Source organism: Schistocerca cancellata, chromosome 9 (genome assembly GCF_023864275.1).
Source record: "Schistocerca cancellata isolate TAMUIC-IGC-003103 chromosome 9, iqSchCanc2.1, whole genome shotgun sequence".
Lineage (NCBI taxonomy): Eukaryota > Metazoa > Arthropoda > Insecta > Orthoptera > Acrididae > Schistocerca > Schistocerca cancellata.
In genome coordinates, this window is record NC_064634.1 from 270,646,273 (window position 1) to 270,658,457 (window position 12,185).

Here is a 12,185-nt window from a genome sequence, read left to right on the forward strand (position 1 = left end):
CTCTGTGTAAAATTGAACTGGTACCCCATCAGGTCCAGAGGCCTTTCCTCTTTTAAGCGATTTTAATTGTTTCTCTATCCCTCTGTCATCTATTTCGATATCTACCATTTTGTCATCTGTGCGACAATCTAGAGAAGGAACTACAGTGCAATCTTCCTCTGTGAAACAACTTTGGAAAAAGACATTTAGTATCTCGGCCTTTAGTCTGTCATCCTCTGTTTCAGTACCATTTTGGTCACAGAGTGTCTGGACATTTTGTTTTGATCCACCTACCGCTTTGACATAAGACCAAAATTTCTTAGGATTTTCTGCCAAGTCAGATAGAATTTTACTTTCGAATTCATTGAACGCCTCTCGCATAGCTCTCTTCACACTACATTTCGCTTCGCGTAATTTTTGTTTGTCTGCAAGGCTTTGGCTATGTTTATGTTTGCTGTGAAGTTCCCTTTGCTTCCGCAGCAGTTTTCTAACTCGGTTGTTGAACCACGGTGGTTCTTTTCCATCTCTTACGATCTTGCTTGGCACATACTCATCTAACGCATATTGTACGATGGTTTTGAACTTTGTCCACTGATCCTCAACACTATCAGTACTTGAGACAAAACTTTTGTGTTGAGCCAACAGGTACTCTGAAATCTGCTTTTTGTCACTTTTTCTAAACAGAAAAATCTTCCTACCCTTTTTAATATTCCTATTTACGGCTGAAATCATCGATGCCGTAACCGCTTTATGATCGCTGATTCCCTGTTCTGCGTTTAATTTTTCAAATAGTTCGGGTCTGTTTGTCACCAGAAGGTCTAATATGTTATCGCCACGAGTCGGTTCTCTGTTTAACTGCTCAAGGTAGTTTTCAGATAAAGCACTTAAAAAAATTTCACTGGATTCTTTGTCCCTGCCACCCGTTATGAACGTCTGAGTCTCCCAGTCTATATCCGGCAAATTAAAATCTCCACCCAGAACTATAACATGGTGGGGAAATCTACTCGAAATATTTTCCAAATTATCCTTCAGGTGCTCAGCCACAACAGCTGCTGAGCCAGGGGGCCTATAGAGACATCCAATTACCATGTCTGAGCCTGCTTTAACCGCGACCTTCACCCAAATCATTTCACATTTCGGATCTCCGTCAATTTCCTTCGATACTATTGCACTTCTTACCGCTATAAACACGCCTCCCCCTTCACTGTTCAGCCTGTCTCTGCGGTATACATTCCAATCTGAGTTTAGGATTTCGTTACTGTTTACGTCTGGTTTCAGCCAACTTTCTGTCCCTAGTACTATATGGGCGTTGTGATCGTTTATTAATGAGAGCAGTTCTGGGACCTTTCTATAGACGCTCCTGCAGTTTACTATTAGCACATTAATATTGTTATTCCCTGTTGCATTTTGCCTACTCCTATCTTGCCGCGTCTCTGGAGGCGTCTTGTCGGGCCTAGGGAGGGGATTCTCTAACCTAAAAAACCCCATGTGCACTCCACACGTACTCCGCTACCCTTGTAGCCGCTTCCGGCGTGTAGTGCACGCCTGACCTATTCAGGGGGACCCTACATTTCTCCACCCGATAGCGGAGGTCGAGAAATTTGCACCCCAGATCTCCGCAGAATCGTCTGAGCCTCTGGTTTAAGCCTTCCACTCGGCTCCAAACCAGAGGACCGCGATCGGTTCTGGGAACGATACTACAAATAGTTAGCTCTGATTCCACCCCGCGAGCGAGGCTTTCCGCCTCCACCAATTCCGCCAACCGCCTGTACGAACTGAGGATGACCTCTGAACCCAGACGGCAGGAGTCATTGGTGCCGACATGAGCAACAATTTGCAGTCGGGTGCACCCAGTGCTCTCTATCGCCGCCGGTAGGGCCTCCTCCACATCTCGGATGAGACCCCCCGGCAAGCAGACAGAGTGAACACTGGCCTTCTTCCCCGACCTTCTCGCTATTTCCCTAAGGGGCTCCATCACCCGCCTAACGTTGGAGCTCCCAATAACTAATAAACCCCTCCCCCCGTGTGCCTGCTCGGACCTTGCTGAAGGAGCAGCCACATGTCCCCTCACAGGCAGAGCGGGCGATGCCACACGGCCAGCCTCCACATTGACCTTCCGCCTCGTGCGCCGCGAACGCCGCTGAACCCGCCACTCCCCTTGGGGAGAGGGTGGCCCAACCGTGCCCGGTACCCGCGAAGATGTCTCGACAGCAGGGACAGTGGGTGAAGCATGTAACAGCTGGGGTGTACCTTGCGACGCACCAGACTCCCCACTGCCGCTACACTCCGAGGCAGCAGCCTGAAGACGGCTGACCGCGGCCATCAACACGCTCAGCTGTTCGCGAACAGCGGCCAGCTCCTCCTGCGTCCGTACACAGCAGTCACACATCCTATCCATCCTAAGGAAACAATTTACTGAAGGGAGTTAATCAACCTTTAACTAGACTGCTAATTCACTAAAGGCGGCTGCTTATTGACTAAACTGTGGTTGCTAGCCACTTCTTGTAGAAAACAATGAAAATAGCACTACCTGTCTCTGGACTGTATTGAAAACAAACTCTATCACTACTGGCACTATGGTTGACTACAGGGACTCTCTCTTACTGTATTCAAAACAAACACGAAATCTATGGAACACTATTAAGAGCACTCGAAAAATAAAGCTTCCTAAAAGCAAATACACACGGAAGAAGAAGTGACAAGTAAGAAAAATACAGTTAATACTTAAGGTAGCTCGCTGCACAGCAGACGTGAAGCAGGCGGCAGTTACGACGACACTGACACTACTGGCACTATGGCTGACTAAAGGGACTCTCTCTGACTGTATTCAAAACAAACACGAAATCTATGGAACACTATTAAGAGCACTCGAAATTTAAAGCTTCCTAAAAGCAAATACACACGGAAGAAGAAGTGACAAGTAAGAAAATACAGTTAATACTTAAATTAAGGTAGCTCGCTGCACAGCAGATGTGAAGCAGGCGGCAGTTACGACGACACTGACACTACTGGCACTATGGCTGTCAATAGGACTCGATACTTCGTTTGAGTAAAGAGCTAGTTGTGTTCCACAAGAACGATGTTTTCTAAATCCGTGTTGATTGTGTGTCAGTAGACCGACTTCGAGGTAATACATAATATTGGAACACAACATATGTCCCAAAATCCTCTAGCATATCGACGTTATTGATATTGGCCTGTAATTTAATGGGTTGCTCCTACTGTGTTTTTTGTATATTGGTGTGCCCTGTGCAATTTCCCTGTCTTTCGTCTGGAGTGAGATTGTATATGATTGTTGACTATGGAGCTATCTCATCAGCATACTCTGAAAGGAACCTAATTGGTATACAGTCTTAACTGGAAGACGTGCTTTTGTTGACCGATTTAAGATGCTTCACCACTCAGAGGATATCTACTTCTAAGTTACGTTTGCAGCTGTTCTTGATTCTAATTGTGGAATATTCACTACGTCGTCTTTGACGAAGGAATTTTGAGCGGTTGTGTTTAGTAACTTTGCTTTAGCAGCACTGTCGTTCATAGTATCAACATCGCAATCACGCAGAGAAGGCATGGATTCTTTCTTGCCGCTAGCAGACTTTACATACGACCACAGTCTCTCTGGATTTTCTGCCAGGTTTCGAGAAAAAGTTTCGTTGAGGAAGTTATTATAAGCATCTCGCACTGAAGTCCATGCTAAATTTCGAGTTTCTGTAAAAGATCGCGAGTCCTAGAGATTTCGCGTTTGTTTAAATTTGACACGAATTTTTCCTTGTTTCTGCAACAGTGTTCTGACCTGTATGTATACGAAGGGAGATCATCTCTGTCGTCTAATGTATTTGGTATAAGTCTTCAAATTGCTGTGGATACTGTTTCTCTGAATTCAAGCCAAATCTGGGTTACACTGACATTGCTGATTTCGAACGAGTGGAGATTTTCTCTCAGAAATGAGTCAAGCGAATTCTTATTTGCTTTTTTGACTAGATATATTTTTCGTTTATTTATAACCGTGCACAAACGACGAGGACGTACTCCTGTTGAATAACGGCAGCCACTTCAGCGGGGCCGCATTGTGTGCCTACGGGAAGCTGAACGAACGCATCGACGGACTGTTGCTCGTGTTGGGCACTTGGGAACATTCCCACGTCTGTAGAATATGTTCTGGTCATATACGTAACACAAACGCACTTAAATATCGACGAGTTTTTACAGTAGCGGTGGCAGACCGAACCTTATCTAGAGAAGATCTTGGGAGCATATGTTCAGCCGAGGACTACTGGAAACAGTCGGTTGGCATCAGGACTAAGCTGACGTGTGCCTCTGGCAAGACAGCCACTGAACGCCACGACACCAACGAGCATGGCTGCTCTGGTGCCGTGAAAGAGTTGACTGGAGGATGGAATGACGCTGTCATCTTCAGTGATGAGAGTAGGTTGTCTGTATGCGAGTGATGGACATTACACCTGTATGGCGTAGACCGGATGAGCGACCTATTCAAGAGTGCTTGCGGAGACAAGAAACAGGTCTCATCCCAGGCCTCAGAGTGTGGGAAGCCATCAGTTCCAACTCGCGGTCACATTTGGTGTTTCTGCAGTGTAAAGGAACCAGTGTCTGTAACATTGCACAGGTTGTCACCCCAATGCTACTGCCGTTTCCATGGCCCGAAAGTGTTCATTTTCAACAGGACGATACACGTCCAGATATGGACGCTATACGAGGTGCATTCAAGTTCTAAGGCCCCCGATTTTTTTTCTAATTAACTACTCACCCGAAATCGATGAAACTGGCGTTACTTCTCGACGTAATTGCCCTGCAGACGTACACATTTTTCACAACGCTGACGCCATGATTCCATGGCAGCGGCGACGGCTTCTTTAGGAGTCGGTTTTGATCACTGGAAAATCGCTGAGGCAATAGCAGCACGGCTGGTGAATGTGCGGCCACGGAGAGTGTCTTTCATTGTTGAAAAAAAGCCAAAAGTCACTAGGAGCCAGGTCAGGTGAGTAGGGAGCATGAGGAATCACTTCAAAGTTATCACGAACAAACTGTTTCGTAACGTTAGCTCGATGTGCGGGTGCGTTGTCTTGGTGAAACAGCGCACGCACAGCCCTTCCCGGACGTGTTTGTTGCAGTGCAGGAAGGAATTTGTTCTTCAAAACATTTTCGTAGGATGCACCTGTTACCGTAGTGCCTTTTGGAACGCAATGGGTAAGGATTACACCCTCGCTGTCCCAGAACATGGACACCATCATTTTTTCAGCACTGGCGGTTACCCGAAATTTTTTTGGTGGCGGTGAATCTGTGTGCTTCCATTGAGCTGACTGGCGCTTTGTTTCTGGATTGAAAAATGGCATCCACGTCTCATCCATTTTCACAACCAACGAAAAGAAAGTCCCATTCATGCTGTCGTTGCACGTCAACATTGCTTGGCAACATGCCACACGGGCAGCCGTGTGGTCATCCGTCAGCATTCGTGGCACCCACCCGGATGACACTTTTCGCATTTTCAGGTCGTCATGCAGGATTGTGTGCACAGAGCCCACAGAAATGCCAACTCTGGAGGCGATCTGTTCAACAGTCATTCGGCGATCCCCCAAAACAATTCTCTCCACTTTCTCGATCATGTCGTCAGACCGGCTTGTGCGAGCCTGAGGTTGTTTCGGTTTGTTGTCACACGATGTTCTGCCTTCATTAAACTGTCGCACCCACAAACGCACTTTCGACACATCCATAACTCCATCACCACATGTCTCCTTCAACTGTTGATGAATTTCAATTGGTTACATACCACGCAAATTCAGAAAACGAATGATTGCACGCTGTTCAAGTAAGGAAAACGTCGCCATTTTAAGTATTTAAAATAGTTCTCATTCTCGCCGCTGGCGGTAAAATTCCATCTGTTGTACGGTGCTGCCATCTCTGGGACGTATTGACAATGAACGCGGCCTCATTTTAAAACAATGCACATGTTTCTATCTCTTTCTGGTCTGGAGAAAAAAATAGGCCTTAGAACTTGAATGCACCTCGTATAACTTGTTCATGCTGTAATGCTACTATTCTGGCCAGCAAGAGCATCTGGTCTCTCTCCACTTAACCACATACGGGGCACAGTGAAATGGAAACATACTCCTGCTCTATAGCTTGCAACAACCATTGCCGAATTTCAAACTGCTTTAGTCAGTCCAGTGCAGGATGCCATTCGGCAGCTTTAATGTCGCTTGCATCAAGAATGCGAGCCTGCGTTGTAGCTAGGGTGGGATACACTGCATACTGATGTAATCATTTGGGCGTCCTTCATTGGACCATTTTAGAAAGCATTCTGTGATTGGAGTTCAGTGATCAGTATAAAATGCTAAAAATCAATAGAGAATCTCAATCGCCTTTTCCCATGTTTTATTTGTTAGCAAATGTCCCAGCCGTTTCCTCAGATCATCTTCAGACTTTCGCCGCCATTACGGCTGCTGGTGACGAGCGAGATCTGTAGTAGTAGTAGTAGTAGTAGTAGTAGTAGTACGGTTGTCACTGCTGAACAATACTTCTACGGAATAGGTAGTTGCTAATCACACTATGCTGCGCGGGGTAGCTGTGTGGTCTTAGGCGTCTTGTTACAGTTCGCGCGGCTGCCCCCGTCGGAGGTTGGATTCCTCCCCCGGGCGTCTGTGTGTGTGTGTGTGTGTGTGTGTGTGTGTGTGTGTGTGTGTGATGACCTCAGCAGTTTGGTCCCATAGCCCTTACCACAAATTTCCAAATTGCTATTCACGGAGATACCACTGGCCATTTTAGAAGGAAAAAATGCTGTGTGGCCATTATCAAAGCTTCTTTTTCTATTGGACAGCTCAGAAATCTCAGAAACAAAAAAGTTTCACTTAGTGAGAATCACGAAACCTTGACAAGCAGGGAGCACCATTCTATTAGCGAAATGACGCTAGAGGTTCCGAGAGCCAAATGTAGTCTCAAAGTTGTGTCAAAGGATGGCTGTCCAATCCATCATCCAAGCACACCGCAGCTAGCAGTGAACCTATGTAGATCAAAACAAACAGGTCTTTCCGCGAAAAATGGATGTATTGTCAGCATCCTAAACACTGTTGCAGATTTCTTACTATTAGCTTCAGGGGGTTTGTAGTCGTTATTGCTAGATAGTATTTTACATAGCAGCATACTACCGAGCCTGCTTACGTTTTAAAAATAACTGATCACACCTTTTTAAGTATGATGGTAATATCCGTTACTTACTTCAACTCTATTGCGGTTATTGCGTAAAATGTGTCTACATACGCGTCATGCCCGAACGCATTCAGTCAGTAATACTGGCCAAGTCTCACAAACCACCATCTGAAGGAAACGACATTGGTACCCAGGCTGAAGTCCTTCCCTGAAATGTTGCACAGGGATGATCTCAGGTGGCACCTTCAGAATATGCTGGCTCACCAGCGCGTTGACAACGTTTCCTCATCGCGAATGATCAGACGCGCATCTTCCAAGAACTCCACCAGGAAAATGATACAGGAACCTAATCCATTAGAAGGGAGAAACAGTGTATCGCCAAAGAAAACAAATGCGATGATCTTTCCCCACATATTGCTGCACGAAGTGAGAGGAAACTTCACGGGAACGAGTGACATGAAGGTTTGTGTAACCATAATACAGCTATTTCGACTGTTAAAAAAACCCCAAAATTGAAACATGGGTAGCCTTTGTTTTCAAAGCAACCAGTTGAAATCATTCATTCATCTAGACAAATGCCGACTTTCACACAGAATAAATAAAATTATATAAAATAAATGCCTAGCCCAAGTCTGTTTTCCCTGAAATATATAAACTAACCGTTTCTAGCCACGGAAACCCAGGTAGAAGTTTCTATGCTCATCCCCACTTAAAATACCAAAGAGTGTATAGCAATGTCAGATGAACTTAACAGTCCTGTAGGCTCACAGCTAAGTCCACATACACAGACACCGTAAGAGAGAAAGCAAACACTGAATGATAAGCATGTGTGATACAGAACTCATCCACTAAGTATAAATTGGACCTTTGCCACTGTCTTCTTTTTCTGTGAAGTGTATACAATTTACTCCGTGTTACTTAAATAATGTAATTCGTACATATAAATATTACATCGTCGGTATTGATTTAAATAACTTACTTCCGTCAACTGATGATGATGATGATGATGATGATGATGATGATGATGATCGGTATCTTTCTGCATGGACTGAAGAGTCAATAAAATTTTTCTTTAGCGGTAACCATAAGATTATAAGGAGCCATAAAATAACAGTAGAACCATTAAGTCTTTATGTTTCGCAGGAGCTCCACTCGTGGTGTCTGGACCGCATTTCCTGAAAGCTGACGAGGAGATACGGACCGTTGTGAATGGCTTGAATCCAGTACCCGAGAAGCACGAGCCCTATCTCGTAATCCACGAGGTGAGTTAACCTATTTCTCAGTTGAGCTTCTGCGTTTATTTTACAACAACATTCGGTTCTCAGACCTGTAGCTGAAGTCGCAGTTTGTACTGCTCGGGAGTTTCGCACTGTTTATTTCCTGGGAGCTAAGACATTGTATAAACGATATAGCAGTCTTTCCCCGCACTAGGGACAGATCGTATTGCATGGAAAGGATAACTCAACAGCTCAGCATTTCGGTGGACGTGGTTCCACACACAATTATCAAGATATCCCTGGTATCCTCAAAATGAACCTCACTCACCACATTCTAAGAATATGCTCAAATTTAATGTGAAATTACAAAAATTACTGTGGTAAAAGAAGTAAAATATGGTCTTCACATTGCGATGAAATATATTATCGTTCTCTAAGACATAACACTTCCAAAAGAAGCCCTTAGTATCAAACATTGACCATAATTTTGGGAAGAAGTTTCTGAGAGTGTACGTTTTGACTGTAGTAGAAGTTGAAAAGAAGACAAACGAAAGATATATTGTGTTATGCAAAGAGTTGAGATCGAGGTGGACTGATACAAATGAGATGGTTGTCAGGAGAATCGGTGAAGAAAGAAATTCGTGGAAAACACTGACAAGAAGAAAGGCCAGTACGATGGTACATGTTGAGACAAAGGAAGTACCTTCCGCGGTACTACGAGAAGATGCAGAGGCTAAAAACTGTAGCGGAAGATGAAGATTGGAATGTTATGATCTTCAGTCCAAAGATACGTTTGATGGAGTTCTCCATGCTAGTCAAGCCTGTGCAAGCCTCAACATCATCGAATAACTACTGCGACTTACAGCCTTTTGAAAGTGCTTACTGTTTTCATCTCTTGGTCTTCCTCTAAAATGTTTATCCCGCACACTTCCGTCGAACACTAAATTGGTGATCCCATGATCTCTCAGTATGTGTCCTATCAACAGAATCCCTTCTTTAAGTTGTGCTATAAATTTCTTTCCTCTACAGTTCTATTCAACACCGCGTTAGTTACGTGACCTTATCTTCAGAATTATTCTGTAGCACCACATTTCGAAAGCTTCTGTTTATCTTCTTGTCCATCCATCGTCAATGTTTCACTTCCGTACGTGGTTATACTCCAGAAAAATACCTTCACAAAAGATTTCTTAATACTTCAGTCTGTATTCGACGTTAACAAATGTTTCTTCTTCAGAAACGCTTTCCTTGCCATAGCCAGTACACATTTTATATCCTCTCTACTTGTGCCACCATCAGTTATTTTGCTGCCCAAACAGCAAGACCTATCTTCTACTTAATCGAACAGATAACGGAGCAAGTTGGGTGTAAGGCCTAAAATGAGATGAAAAGGTTGCCATAGGAGAGGAAGTCGTGGCGGAGTGCATGAAATCAATCAGAAGACTGATGCAACCGAAAAAGTTGGATGAAAATTTGATGATTTACGTCTGCACATAAGCGGCTCGTAAGTATACATTCTGGATAGTCACACATTTTTAAATTCAGATAAATGTGAGACGGCGAAATTAATAGCATTTGTAGCATAACAAAATTCTCAATATATTTATAAAACTTAAGCTGCTCTCAGTAATAATAATAATAATAATAATAATAATAATAATAATAATAATAATAATAATAATATGCATAACTTGTCTGAAAAAAGGGAAAATTGTTTTTGTGTATTTTTGTTTTTTAATAATTAAGTACAGTTTATGTTTTGAACGAAATAATGTTTAAGCTTTCGCTAATCTCTGTTTCGTATCTTTTTGTAAATTGGAGTTTTCGTGCTTCTGTATTTTTCAGAAAAATGGAAAAGATCGGTAATTCATGTATTAGTTAACAATCGACTTCCAGGCTGAAAATCGGGCATTTTTACGTTGCACCCACACAACTACTTACACTTATTGTTCGCTCTTATTCAGGTTTACTTGATTTCATCACTTTCTCACAACAACCGATCTGGTCTGGAAGACTGTAATTCCTTTGTGGCTAACTTTTCCCGTTAACTTTCTTTTCTGATATAACTTACTACACATTCAACATAGTTCGTGTTGACACTGCACAGGAAAGTTGATTGCTGCACTGTAAACAACCAACTCCAAACACAAATTGCCACTTGTGGAAATTATCAAATTCAAGTAGTACTTTCTACCAACAACGTCGATTCACTAGAATACAAATAAAGCGCCGAGAGACAAAGGGCCAAAAGCACACCGTCTTTGATCCCCAATTTTGAATGGATGTCAGAGAAACCAGTGAGACAGCTTTCCGTCAATGTTCAGATATACGTACAATGTGGGCCTACAGTACAGATAAACCCGATCCACTATAAGATCAACGGACGTCAGAAGCATGAGTAAGTGCTATAGTCTCCCAATCGACAATGATGTACTTAATGGTTCTCAGCGCCACAAATGGATTCCTGTAGCGTTTCTCTCTCTCTCTCTCTCTCTCTCTCTCCCCAAACACACACGTCCCATCAAATCTTAACGGTCGCCGCAAAACACGTGACCCCGTACCAACTTCTGAAATCTAACTCCATTTGTCCTGTGACTTCTTGCCTGCCAATTCCCTGTGTATTCACTTAAGTATGGGAGTCGAAGACGATGTGCTTTTGACCCTTAGGGCTCCGAGCGCCTCAGTTGTATTCTAGTCAAGTGACCTTGTTGGTAGATAGTACTACTTGAATTTAATAATTTCCGCAAACGGCATTTCGTGTTTGCAACTGGTTGTTTGCCGTGTAGGAATCGGCTTTCCTGTACAGTGCCACCATGAACTCTGTTGAAACTGTATTAAGCGCTAACAAGAGAGAGACTTGCAGGAAAAGTTAGCTGCAAAGGAAGCAGGGCCCCACAGACCAGATTCTTTATATGAAATGTGACGAAATCAAATCAGCATGATTACAAGCGAACGTATATAGTATAATTATATCCCACAAAACAAGTTTTTCTATCAGTATAACTATAACATGTACTGATGTCAGACATAATTTTACTCCGTAGTGAGTCAACTGGCATAGCTTTCGAGTGCACTACTGCCTAGCGGCATTCATACCAAGCGAATGTGGATTAAAGTATGCTGTAGTGTGCTTCCACCTGGTGGCATTGGTGTAAACTTGTAGTTGAGTGGTAAGAGCTAACAGTGTACGCTGTGAATCGTGCACATGTTTATCAAACCTGTATGTATTTGACCCTTAAGGCAATTACGTCACTCGAGTTGCGTATGCGCAGAAGCTCCTTAAAAGGTGCACAAGTTAAGGTGTATTCGCAACCCTGGTGACAAGTTTTACCGAATCTAGAGGAGCAATGTAGCACAGCGCAGTAGACTTAGTGCTGTGTAGCCGGTTGCGGTGGCCGAGCGGTTCTAGGCGCTTCAGTCCGGAACTGCGCGACTGCTACGGTCGCAGGTTCGAATCCTGCCTCTGGCATGGATGTGTGTGCTGCCCTTAGGTTAGTTACGTTTAAGTAGTTCTAAGTTCTAGGGGACTGATGACCTCAGATGTTAAGTCCCATAGTGCTCAGAGCCATTTGAACCATTTAGTGCCGTGTATCTTAGATCACTGCATGTACATTACGTTTAGCAGTATTCAAAGAAAAATAACGAAGAAATCCGCAAGGTGTCAAGAATCAGGGTGTACACATGCTCTTACAAACCGCCAATACTGCTTCTGAACTAATATTTCAGACACCATATTGTTAACTCTCATCGGTTCATTGATCCTACACTGTATTTGGAATGCTGCCAGATATACGACACGATTTGAAAATCGTGGCACATAGACTAATACTT

General features: G+C 43.6%; 1 protein-coding gene across 1 annotated transcript in view; it reads left to right on the forward strand.

Annotated features, from left to right (window-relative positions):
* The window catches only part of LOC126100976 (lysosome membrane protein 2-like), a 348,747-nt gene that overhangs the window by 328,738 nt on the left and 7,824 nt on the right, over positions 1-12,185 (forward strand). The window contains exon 9 of the mRNA XM_049911640.1: positions 8,284-8,402. Within this exon, the coding sequence (XP_049767597.1) occupies positions 8,284-8,402 (119 nt within the window). The remainder of the gene's footprint in view (positions 1-8,283; positions 8,403-12,185) is intronic.